The sequence below is a fragment of the Saccostrea cucullata genome, unplaced genomic scaffold, assembly GCF_032062105.1.
Source record: "Saccostrea cucullata isolate Sc308-1 unplaced genomic scaffold, CSIRO_AGI_Scuc_v1 ctg2338, whole genome shotgun sequence".
NCBI classification, from domain to species: Eukaryota; Metazoa; Mollusca; class Bivalvia; order Ostreida; family Ostreidae; genus Saccostrea; species Saccostrea cuccullata.
This window is the reverse complement of record NW_026923342.1, coordinates 121,934-135,465: the sequence shown is the minus strand read 5'-3', so window position 1 is coordinate 135,465 and position 13,532 is coordinate 121,934. Positions and strand designations below refer to the sequence as shown.

Below are 13,532 nucleotides of genomic sequence, written 5' to 3'. Positions count from 1 at the left end.
TGCACCCTGTTCGGTACCCCTCTAAACGCTATTACAAAAGATGAAAGAGGCAGTTCCGAAAAACAGAATGAGCAATAAAAATAGAAACTGGAAACTTCGATTCTATTTTATGTGGGTTATCACTTATGCGTATTCGTGATGCACTGGACAAAATTTAAACCAATGGGTATTTGATGAATGTAATGCGTAAATTATGCAATACGCAGGGTAAAATGAATCACTGCCCGAAATTTTGAAATATCGATATTCAGGTGTCTTGCCAAATGTCTAATATTATCTATACTGACAGATTTACTAAAAGTCACAATCACAAAATAAGCCATGATGCACAAACAGTTACTGTGGAATCATTTTTATTCGTGGGGGTCGTTGGTAAGAAAAATGTGACCTGTTCATGAAAATAATTTCATGGGTTACTCCTAAAATACGATAATTCAATGAATCAAAATGTTTTAAAAAAATAAACTTACTTGGGGATGTTAATTAATGGGTAAGGATGACCGACGAAATCCACGAACATTGGTCAAACAAACAATGATGATTCCACAGTAAATCATTTTGATTCATGTAAATGAGTAAATACTCATTTTGAAATTTTTGTGATAAATTTTTTCTCAATCCTTCAATTTTTAGGTGAGATTAAACATAGAATTAATTTTAGCCAGACTTAAACAAAAATTGCCATTGCCTGAGTGTAAGGAGAAATCCTGGATACACTCAGAACCCAGATCTTTTTCGAAAAGTCAAAGCCTAGAGGGTTTTACATTCAGAAAAGTGTTTATATATACATGTTCATTTACAAGAAATTATTTATTTTGCTGTAAATAAAAATGAAAAGAAGTACATAATAATGGGATGCAGCTAAACTGCATCATATAGATAACATGATTGTACGTGCAACATGTCACATTTTTCTTCACCATGGGACAAATTTACAGTCACCAACTGTCAGATTCTTTATTGTTAATCAGTTTAAAGCAATGTAGAAGTCCTTGCAATGTCAAATTGATAGTAATAGATGATAAAAATAATTCCGTCTGAACTTGGGTAGTGTGCATCTGTCCTGATTTTATGGGAATATAATTGTGTTAGCTCAATAAATCGTAGATAAAGTTATGCTGAAGCAATACAAACCTTTGGGCACTGCAACATTGAGACTGTCGGGTCAGTTCCGTACAAGTTTTAACTGTCATCTGTGATAATCTTTTTAGCGGCCCTCCAGGGGGTTATATCCATAAGCAGATGAGACCCAATTGTTCTTGGACTGGCTGTACATTTGCGAGTTTATGCAATAGACTGGAATCTCATCTCAATTGATTTTCTGCCGTCTTAATTTGTTTAGAATTACTTGATTGCTCTGCGGAATGGATTTGTCAAGTACAATGCGTTGCATATCTTAAATGTTGATTTCAATGGTTTATGGCAATTAGTTCACGATGGAAAGATCATTACAGACATTATTGCACTGATTAACCCTCTCTTTTTACCTTTGATGAAATGCAATACATCTTCATGATCATGCAATACTTGCATTTATTCACTTAATTAAAAGCAAAAACTTAATACATTTGTTAATTGATCCGTGCTGTTTAGAACTACATGAGGTCTTTTGTGATAATGCTCTTAAGTAATGTAATAAGAGGAATTTTTCATTAAGATAAAATTTTTGTAAATTTGCTAATGTTCCTTGAATTAATTTTTAAATATTGATGGAATTGGAAGAGATTCATAAAATATAATCTCCTGAAATTGTTTCAGATTGTGACCTAGGCATCCATGAAGAAAGGGTTTATTTAAATGGTACCTAGGAAAGGAATGCAATGTAAGTAGATTTTTATGTAGTTGTAGTTAATTCTAGACTATGTACATTTGAAGATCAATTTTTGATTGTCTTTATGTTCTCTGAATCAATGATGAAAGCAACACAGTATATTGATCAAAGTCTGTGACTGTCTTCATCTTGAACCTTTCACTAACTTTTGAACTATCGAGGTGGAAAATCATTATAATTAAATGAAGGTGAAGGTCTTTTATGAGGGAAAATGTCCTTTAGCACAAAGTTCAAATTTAACTACCTTGAATTTTCTTTGTCACATATAAGCTTCTGCAGATTCCTATTTATACAATGTCATGAGGATTTTTTTTGTTTAATTTCGCAAGAAGCATCACTTGCGAAATAAAATTATTTGCTTTTATTTTTTATGGTGCTAAAATCTACTTAAATTCCTAATGAAATGGGAGGGATTTGTTATTGCGTAATTTTGCAAGAAGCATAGCTTGCGAAATAAAACTACAGTGAAACTCGTTTAGTACGAACACGTATGTAGTGATTTCACGGATAAAGGGAATTTATTTTTCTCCCCAAGTATATAAATTTAACTTATTCCTTATACGGATACAACAAATCATGGATATATATAGGGAAGTAGTTCAATAGGTCCCAGTGAATTCATTATAACCGAGTCTTACTGTACTCACTTTTAATTCCAAAGTTGCTAAAATCCATGTTAATTCCCTTGATCAACCGTCCATTTGCGAATAATTATTCCTGTGATTTGATGTTCAAGATCCATTTCATGATAGTAAGTACTCGCAAAAAATAAGGAATCTACAGTATGTAAATTCTCTTAATCAACCATTCATTGGCGAATAATTATTCTTGTGATTTGACCTGAAAGAGCCATCTGACAATAATAAGTACTCGCCAAAAGTGAAGAATTTACAGTATGTCTATTACACAAACACATTTTGTACCTTTTAAATAAAAGTGAAGTTAAAAAATTAATGCATTATTTGTTTCCCCTTTTGCTGCCCTTCCCATGAAAATATACATTAATATAGCCCACTTTTAAAATATTGTATGCCCTTTTATTTCAATTTTAATTTTTTTAATAAGCTCACCTGAAATGAATCTCAAGTGTGAACTTTTCTGATCACATGAAAAGATTGCATATGTAAAATTTGTTTCTTGGGCATTTTTTCTTCCTTTAGCTCCATTTGGCTTAAACATCAACAAAAGTGCCCTGGGATTAAAGGTCATCTTTCTTCTTAGGGTCATTTGCTAAAAAGTTTTGGTCACCATCTCAATGATGTCTAGTTAAATTTAGCAAATAATAGAAGAGGTGATCCATTAAAAATTTATCATTATGATAGTTACTTAATCTGAAGAGCCGTTACTGGTATAACATCCTGTGACAAGCACAGAACGAGATGAAAAGCTGTTGATCAGAGCCTGCATGTCTAGTCAGCGTGATATGGCTTTTCAAACCAAATTATTTTAAAAAAGATACTGTATAAATAGAAATTTTAGCGAGATGCAAATTTAGCAATTTCTCCTTAAAAAGTGGTATTTTCTTTTAAGCGAGAAGTAATTTTAGTGATTTTAAGATGCTCACTAAATAAGCAATTATGAATAAAACACAACTAATTCATAGTGATGTTTTATTTCAGTGATCTCAGCACCCTCACTAATAGTGTTAAAATTAAATCTGCAATAAAAATTCTGCTTATACGGTAAATGAACAGCATTGTTGATCATATGTCATGCCACAAAATTTCATATTAATGTTTTCATGTTCTTATGAAGAAATTTATCATAGAATATCATAGCTAGTTGCAGTAAACTTCAGATGTGTCTGTTAACTCTGTATACCTGCAGTTTTCATATTAATTGACTGTTCAGCATAAGGTGAAAGAAAGCTGTATAGTCTCAGTAATGAAGCACTATTTATGGATATTAATTAACTCTGTTTCGTTTTATATGCTCTCTTATTGCTGAATGTCGCATTTAGAGAAGAATTGTGTAGTGCACTTTGTCCAGTAAAATAAGATAAGGCGCCATTGATTTTTTTTTTCAACAATTTTTTTGCTTGTCATCAAAGACATCATAAATCTGCTGCACTGACCTTTTTCAGCTTTTTGCAAGACAAGAATCAATGGAAATTCCAGAGGTCTTGCAAAATGGTCTGAAAGTATTAAGGACTTAGCAAACAATAACTTACCAAAGAAATCGGCATGGACTTAGACAACCAGCTGCTTCGTCGATTTGCAATTAGATTTATCAGAAAAATGAATATGTCAAAAAAAAAAATTTCTGTATGAAATTGGTTTGTATAAGCTTTTGATTTTTATGTATTTCATTTGATGAATTTTTATTATATATCAAAGTAATTTCTTTTCTTGTTTTTGATCGTAAGAGGACATATGATAAATTATCAGCGAAAATATAGGAAAACTATATAAATATATTTTGTAATTCAAACATTGTTGATCGAGTGATGATTCAGAGATCTAGAATACAACCCTCCCTTTTTTTTACAGCACAGATTTTAAAACATTTTTTTTAACAAAATAATTTGTGAACTGATGTCTAAAACCAAAATCATGAACAATTCTTTCTGTTTTCTAAGTAATGATTTCCAAAGAAATGAATTTCCAATTCTAAATTAAAGTACAATCAAATCTCTTTATCTCAAAGGGACTGAGAAAAAACTTCGGGATAACCGAGGGTATGAGATATCCAAAGTAAAATATACTTAAGGAATAAGTAGTTGAGACTTCAAAATGACTTCAACATATCTATGCTATTTGACGTATCAGTGTTCGAGATACCGATAGAGGTTCAACTGTATATACAAGCACAAGCAAAAAACCAGAAATTAGATGTCATAGTGTGATTTAGAAATTTCAATTATTTATTAAAAAAGGAGTTTCAGAAAGGAGTTACACTCCTTGCTTTCAAGTTGGAAGTCATTTTTCAATAAGAAAAATGGTGTAAAAGCCAAAAATCTCCAGCCTGATAGTGTAAGAGTTCAATCCCGAAATTTAAAGTCCATGAAAGGACTTGATGACAGCTATACATAAAATTTCACATTTCTTCAAAACATGTACTTACCTTAAAAAAGGGAGGAGAGAAATTCAGTTATATATCAAACAAAATAAAAATCTTAATGAATTTTGCTCATTTAAAAAATGATTTAGATAAATAAATGATATGCCTGCATGGACATTTTAATATATTCAAATAAACCAGCTTGCGAAAAACAAATCCATTGGACTTTAAGTCTATAATCACCAATATGCAAGTTATTGAGTCAATATTTCATACTTTATAATGTTTTATAAAGGCTGGTGACTTTGAATTAGAATTATGTAACTAGCACATTTTTTTTAACCAAATAAACTGTCATAAAGCTGATATTAAAATAGCTTTTCGTATGTTAATATATAGTGCTTGTATATAGTAATAAAATCGGAATTATCTGTGGATAGTTAGTATACATAAGGCCAATATTGATTATATTTAACTCATTTCTCAGGTGAGCTTCAAACAAGAAGATAAAATTTTGGAAAAAAAAAATATCAAGGCGATGAAAAATGTTCGCTGTATTCTGATATGCTGTTGATTGGCTGTATTCAGAAGTGCCGTCGATGTCTTTCAAGGATTTTCTTTGCCCTTTTGTGATTAGAATTAATATTGAGTCAGATAGCCTTTTAATGATTGTCAATTTTCATCGTTGCATCAAGGTTAATTATGAGGAGTTGCTGTGAGCCTAATGACACGATGTTGGTTGTTTCTGTAGTGTATAATGAGGCTTTCTATGAGGAGCGGAGCGGCTGGCGTTTGCGGTAGGGGACCGGGTATGGACGATTTATTGGGATTTAAAATGGACGACGCCAAAAGGAACAGACCGTCCAACATCACCTCTGCTCTGGCTGATAGGAAAAAGGAACCTGCCACCTTAATTGCCTGCACTGTCAATTTCAGTCCAAGTGAAATTCATTCACCTCAGGTATTTTTTTTTTCTGATTTATATAAATTTTTATGTAATATAGAAAATTCTGTTCATAACTAGGGAATTTCTATACTTGTTTCACCTGTAAGTCAGGACAGGTATAAAAAATCATCAAGAATGAGCATTTCAATTTTGCTTTAAATGCTTAAGACTGCAATTTTATTATTTTTAAAGAAAATTGTGCTGTCATCTTTTTTTGCATGTCTGTTGTTATTGGTAGGTCTTAAATAAAATTTTAGTAAGATGTTTGAAAATTTAAAAAGTGATACTCTTCTGAGTAGGAGGAATCGTACAAGGTTTTACAAAATTATTTTGATTGTGCTCATTCATTTATATTTGACGTTGGATTACAATGCATCAGACTGAGAATTCCTTGTGAGGATGTCTTTGACTTGCATGTTTTTCACTAGACTAGTCCTGCATGATGACTTTAATTTCAAACTTGATCACTAAATGGTTACTGTCATATTGGTGATTAAATGGAAGTCTTAGGTTACTTATACTCTACATATGACGAAAATTTCAAGTTCTGCAGCTATCCAAAACATTTTAGAATCAATAATCATCAAGTTGAATTTCAAAATTCAGATGCCACTATTCAAACTTGAATCAGTTGCCCACATGGAGCAGTAGTTTTAGCGTCTGCTCTAGAGTCACCAAGTAGGGAGTTGATCCTTAGGTCATGGGTTTGAATTCCACTGTGGGACGTGGAGACCAGTCCTTTGGATAAGATCATATATATCAAGGTCTGGTGTCACAGTAGGTGCTGACACAAAAGATCCCTCACTGTTTAATGGCCATAAGTGCCAAGTATATATAAAGAACAAAATTTGCAGCTCTCCGTTTGCAAATGGTGGCCTCTTCATATGAGTGAAATATTCTCAAGAGGGACATTAGACAACATGCAATCAATCAATCAAATTGAATCAAATATTTTAAAAAATACAGAATCGCCAACTACATTAATACTGATATGACATAGTGCCAGGTTCAGGCAATTTTGCTTCATAATATAAACATAATTCATGTATCTATTATTTTTACAATATGTTTAAAAACCATGAGGACTGAAAAAAACACTTTGCCATAAGTGTCAATTCTGTATAAAAGTGTTCGCTCTAAGCATGTTTTACTGTGGTGTTTCTTTTTAAAACAAAATTCAAAATTTTGCACTTTCTGAGTTAGTACAGTAATTGGTGAATAGGTGACATATAGTCACTAAATTACTCAGGTTACCAGAGTAAAGTGTATATTACAAAGCTTTTGCTATATTATGTAATTTCTGTATTTATCTGAATATTACTTTCCTGGGATGAGCTTTTATGTCCTATTAATGCTTTCGCAATGCAAATGATTTACACAAAGGACCCATAGATACCGAATTACATAATTATACTCAGGTCGCTATTATACAAATAAAGTATATCATTGAGGGAGTCGGCAAGATTTCATTTCCCCTCTAGCAAGCCTATTTCCTGAGGCTTTGGAACATCTCAGTCTGTACTTTTCAGAAGATTAAAAGGAATCACAGGGTGTTCCGAATAGGTGTGTATCAGTTCATCAAACTGACACACCTTTTTGGAGGGAATTAATCAGTTTTTTTACGTTTATTTTTCAAGAAATGAGCAAAATATATCAGTTTACTTTTATGTAGTGAAAAATCAGTGAAGGTAAAATAAATATTAATAATGGACAAAACAGAAATATGGTACTGTTAGTGTACCAGTTCAAAATGACTAAATAATTAAAAGTTGTCAGGTGTAGGTGGAGATATTCAGTCAAGGTATAATTGTCAACATGAGGTCACCAACAAAAAGTTCAAATGACAGAGAAAAACCGTTAGCATTACTAAAAAGTGCAAAAAGGGACCACAGCTCTTGAGTTTTATACTAGTCTAATGGGGCTGTTCAAAGACCCTTTACCTGCAACTCGGGAAAAAAGTTTGCATTTTCCCCATTTAATGTGATAATTTTCCCAATAGTCATTTCTCCTCAAATTAAAAAAAATATAGACTTGCTATATTATACTTGTATTCTTCTGTATTTCAAAATAGAAAACAAACACCAAAAAGCTAAGTTCATATAAAGAAATAGTTTGATTTAAAAGGATTTTCCCCAAATTCCCTAAAATGGTGTTAAGGTGGTTCATTACATCCACAGTTTATTTTAGATTTCATTACAGCATCACATATACGTAGATGTCAAATATCCGAATGGAGGTATTGATATCATAAATATTTATTAGAGAATTTTAAAACTTTTTGGCTCACCTGAGCCGAAGGCTCAAGTGAGCTTTTCTGATCACATTTTGTCCGTCGTCCGTCCGTCTAGCTGTCCGTCCGTCTGTCCGTCTGTCTGTGCGTCTGTAAACTTTTCACATTTTCGACTTCTTCTCAAGAACCACTGGGCCAATTTTGACCAAACTTGGTACAAAGCATCCTTGGGTAAAAGGGGAATTTAAATTGTTAAAATGAAGGGACATATCCCCTCGCAAGGGGAGATAATCAAGAAAAGACAAAAATAGGGTGGGGTCATTAAAAAATCTTCTTCTCAACAACCACTGGGCCAGTAAAGCTGAAACTTATGTGGAAGCATCCTGGGGTAGTGTAGATTCTAAATTGTTCAAATCATGACCCCCAAGGGAAGGGCGGGGCCACAATGGGGAATCAAAGTTTTATATAGAAATATATAGGAAAAATCTTTGAAAATCTTCTTCTCAAGAACCACTGGGCCAGAAAAGCTGAAACTTATATGGAAGCATCCTGGTATAGTGTTGATTCTAAATTGTTCAAATCATGACCCCTGGGGGAAGGGCAGGGCCACAATGGGGAATCAAAGTTTTACATAGAAATATAGAGGAAAAATCTTTGAAAATCTTCTTCTCAAGAACCACTGGGCCAGAAAAGCTGAAACTTATGTGGAAGCATCCTGGTATAATGTAGATTCTAAATAATTCAAATAATGACCCCCGGGGGATGGGTGGGGCCACAATGGGGAATCAAAGTTTTATATAGAAATATATAGGAAAAATCTTTGAAAATCTTCTTCTCAAGAACCACTGGGCCAGAAAAGCTGAAACTTATGTGGAAGCATCCTGGTATAGTGTAGATTCTAAATTGTTCAAATCATGACCCCCAGTGAAAGGGCGGGGCCACAATGGTGTATCAAAGTTTTACATAGAAATATATAGGAAAAATCTTTGAAAATCTTCTTCTCAAGAACCACTGGGCCAGAAAAGCTGAAACTTATGTGGAAGCATCCTGGTATAATGTAGATTCTAAATTGTTCAAATAATGACACCCGGGGGAAGGGCGGGGCCACAATGGGGAATCAAAAGTTTTATATAGAAATATAGAGGAAAAATCTTTGAAAATTTTCTTCTCAAGAACCACTGGGCCAGAAAAAGTGAAGCTTATGTGGAAGCATTCTGGGGTAGTGTAAATAATAAATTGTAGGAATCATGACCCCCGGGGGAAGGGCGGGGCCATTATAGGGAATCAAAGATTTACATAGAAATATATAGGAAAAATCTTTGAAAATCTTCTTCTCAGGAACCACTGGGCCAAAAAAGCTGAAACATATGTGCCCATGGAAGGATCATGGGGTAGTGTAGATTTCAAAATGTCTAAATTATGATCAGTGGGGTAGGGTGGGGATGCATTATGTATAACAAGGGTGAAATCTGGTAAAGAACAGAATGGTCAAAGCTTCTCAAGTGAGCGATGTGGCCCGTGGGCCTCTTGTTTCTAATTTTAGTTAAATGTTTTATTGCAAGTTTATTTTTATCAGAATTTCAGAACTTTTAGTGTCAAATGATGGACATCTTCTCTAGACAAATACATACAATGAAAATACCTCATAATACCTAATATTAATTTTATTAGAAAAAATAGTTTTCTCCTAAAAAAACAATAAATGCCAATATCTTTTTAATCTGTGCATAAAATATATTAAGAGAATGAGTTCTGAAGAAACAAGGAATGTGTTTTAATGAATTGAATGTGAAAAATTGAATGAAGAATGTTTTAACGAAATGAAAATTCCAGTTTATAAAATATTTGGTATAAAAAGTCCACTATCAAGAGTTATCTTTCCTAATTACTCAAGACTCAAAACACTTAAAGTAATATACGCTATAACGTGCGCCATTTTAAAATACGGCTGGAAATTTATATATTTTGTTTACCAATAAAAGTTAGGAAAATGCTGTAAATTACACCATTTAAATAAAATTCGTTATAAAGTTATCAAATTATAATTATTTATTATCCTGCAAGGAGAATAATGTCTATTTTTAAGTAAATCCACCACGTGACGCCGTCGCCACTTTTAGATTGATAAACAAACACGGCGTCAAGAAAACGAGGTAAGCCCTTTGAGATACAACTCACTTTTGACATGGATGGCGTGTTACTATTAATATAACTTATCTTTAAATGTAATCAGTATCAACCATCTATACTCTGTTATGACGCATATTAACCTTTTATTAATAATCGTCAAAATGCAACGTGCCTCGTTGTCTATAATTTCCCGTGGACATACGTGTCTATATTTAGACCTACTGTTTACGCACTTCCTTTATCAATATTCATGAAAAGACTGAATTCTTGATTGCAGATATTGCTTTATTGTTCTGTTATTAGAACGAGTTTTATAGTTAAATTTTGTGGAAATATTATTTTTTCATTACACTTTATGTGTTTCAAATCATTTAATCATTTTGTTTCACATACAAATCGGCATCCATATGGCGTATATTACTTTAAAGGAATGTTTAAACATTACATCTAAAATTCAGAACAGAGCTTTAAACTTCCAGAGTATATGTTTAAATCAATAAAGCAGATATATAAATTAACACCAAAACAGTTAATAGTGCAAGTAAATAACATTTTTAATTTCAACAACATTGTAGATTTTAAGTCTAATTTCCTCCATACAAACTTGTCATTGATTGATAGAGCTCAATTGCTTCACTATGAAATTGCACATTACTTGTTTGGCAAAGATTTGGCTGTTTTTCTTTTGTTTCTGTATAAAAGCAACCCTTCTTGGTTTATGCATAATGAATCCATGACTTTGTTTTCACTGTTTATTTAACACCGCATGTTTCTCCTATTTTTAAGATGTTTTAAAGGTCAGGGTCATATTATAGAGATACCTGTACAATTCGTCCTGAGAGGAAAACGGTCGAAACAATGGAGGTTTATTTTTTTGTGTAGTACGTCTTCAAAAAGTGGTGTAATGAGCCTCCTTAATTATCCCTATTTTTATGGCCATGACCCCATGCAGTCCCTAAAAGTACAGTGAAACTTGTCTAATCTGGTTGTTGTGTATTCTGAAATCTTGTCTAATTCGAAGTTATAACTTTAAGTAATTTTCAGTGAATTCATTTGTTTAGAATGTTTTATCCGGAATTTTTTCATATCTGGCCGATTTCTATGGAACAGGGAGTGTACAGATTAGACAACTTTTCTTGGGCAACAATGGGTGGATGGGAGGGGGGATGAAAGTTTGTATGCATTTGTATAGGTGTATGAAAGATCTTTCAAATATCTTCTTGTCATAAAGTAAAAATTGCAGGGGTGTGCAATTAGAAAAATCAATAACTAGCCCACGGACTAGTGGCATCTATAAAGTTACTAGCCCCAAGTGAAAAGTTACTAGCCCAAATATAGGGGCAAAAATTAAAATAAAAAACTATACGTTGAAAAGAAATTAATTGTTGATAAAGTCAGGGTACTGAGGTCATTCTTTTTAAAATTAAAGTTTAATTCTCACTATGAAATTAAATCATGTATAAATTATAATGAAAGAAGATTAAAATGAATTTAAATATAAAATTATCTTTCGTTTTTCTGAACAATGCACTAGCTCATTTAGAATGAAATTTAATTCATTTTGTTTTCATCTTAAATCATTAAATACACTATAAATATATTTTATGTGAGTCATAAAACACTTATCTTTCAGTTGATTGAGTGATCGTAAATAATTTAATGAGATATCTGCATGTATTTACCATAAACGAAAAAATAGAGGAAATTCGGATTAGGAAAAAACGATCGTTTTTGGAAGTAAATAAGTCAGGTAGTGCTGCAAAACAGATAAGATTATGGAGATTTATTGAGAGTAGGAGCATGTTTTCAGAAAAATTTTCACTGGTTGGGAATTTGATAGCAAAAACGAGTGAAAATACAGGTTGTGCTTTTCATGTATTGCGTGTGTAGTTATAATTTTTACTAGCCCAACGGGCTACCTCCATGCAGAAAATCACTAGTTCGACCCCAAAAAGTGGTAGCCCCGGGCGTCGGGCGATGCTAATTGCACACCCCTGAATTGATGGAATATGTCAAAACTAGTATTGCAAGCATCTGTATTGTGTATATATAGAATACCAGAATTTCTGGTATGTTGAAGTCGTGATCGAATGGCCATGAGGAGCCACTAACAGCTAGGATATTTCAAAGATTTACACAGAATTTTTACAAGCTTAAGGAAATAGAGCTAGGGATCAGTCATTATAGTGTATGATAGAATTCAAAATATATAGAGAATATAATCTCAATCTATACTCATAAAGTCTTTGATCAGCATAGTTGTACACATTAAATTGCTCTATCCTTGAATATCTTTACAGAAATGGATGTAAGATTGATTTACATTAAATGTATATTTATTTTCAATTGAACCTAATTGAATTTTAAAGAGCTTCCATAGTATAAAAAACAATGTACCCAAAGAATATGTTCCAACTGGATTATCTTCTTTACAGTACAGAGATGAATTTTATAGGGCTTCATTTTGGCATGAAATGCAAGATCTGGAATCAATTCTTATAACCTGATGTATTTTATGTGTATGCGTTGAGCAGAAATCTTCTTTAAAAGAACTTTGGACCCCTTTTATTGGAATTGGAGCAAAGGCAAGCGAGCAGCTTGATCTTTTGGTCTTGATTTATTGAGAAATTCATATTCGATGAACTTGCAATGTTTTGAAAAATTCTGTCGTAGAAATTATCTTGTATCGAATGCATTTTTAGTGTCAGGAATGTTAATAAATGCAATTACCAAGTTGTAATAATTTTCTCCAATAACGATCGTAAAAGAAATGGTTTAACATTAATTGAATCTATTACTTCATATTGATATTGGATAAGTCTGTCTGAATCACTGGTTAATGTCTTAGTTTGGTTTGCAAAGAGGAATTTAGGGGAATAAGGAGATAAAAAGTGCTTACATTAAAGCCATTACAAGGAATTTTTCTCTGTATAATTAAAAAAAAATTCTATCATGAAATATGACTAGTAAATTGAATTAAATCTATTCATGCAGTTAAGTGTGGTAAAAACTATATAATTCTGTTAGAATATTATGGAGTTTGAAATCCAGGATAACAATTTATTACTAGAATTTTATCCTCTTTAGCATTCTATTTCTGTGATAAAGAGCAGCACGAATGATGACTTTATCACACCTTAGGAATAATGTTTGATTTGCATCAATATAACTCCCACAAACAAAACTATAGGATTCAAATTACTTCGTCCATCTGTCTGTTTCCAAATCATTTCTTATAGATATCAGTATGTGACTCAAGGTTAATATTTTTGTTCTGGTGCCCAAACTTTATTATCCCCTCGCAACAGATTGGGGGCCGGATATAGTAATGCAAAAATGTGTGTTTATTTTTGAGTGAGTTAATTCTGCATGTACTTTGTGAAAAGGAATTAAGT

General features: G+C 32.5%; 1 protein-coding gene across 2 annotated transcripts in view; it reads left to right on the top strand.

The window, feature by feature from the left end:
- Positions 1-13,532, top strand: part of LOC134263777 (uncharacterized) — a 71,829-nt gene that overhangs the window by 1,592 nt on the left and 56,705 nt on the right. For both annotated transcript variants that reach the window (XM_062746155.1, XM_062746154.1), the window contains exons 2-3: positions 1,759-1,822; positions 5,583-5,792. In XM_062746155.1, coding sequence (XP_062602139.1) covers positions 5,589-5,792 — 204 coding nt within the window. In that variant the 5' untranslated portion in view covers positions 1,759-1,822; positions 5,583-5,588. The remainder of the gene's footprint in view (positions 1-1,758; positions 1,823-5,582; positions 5,793-13,532) is intronic.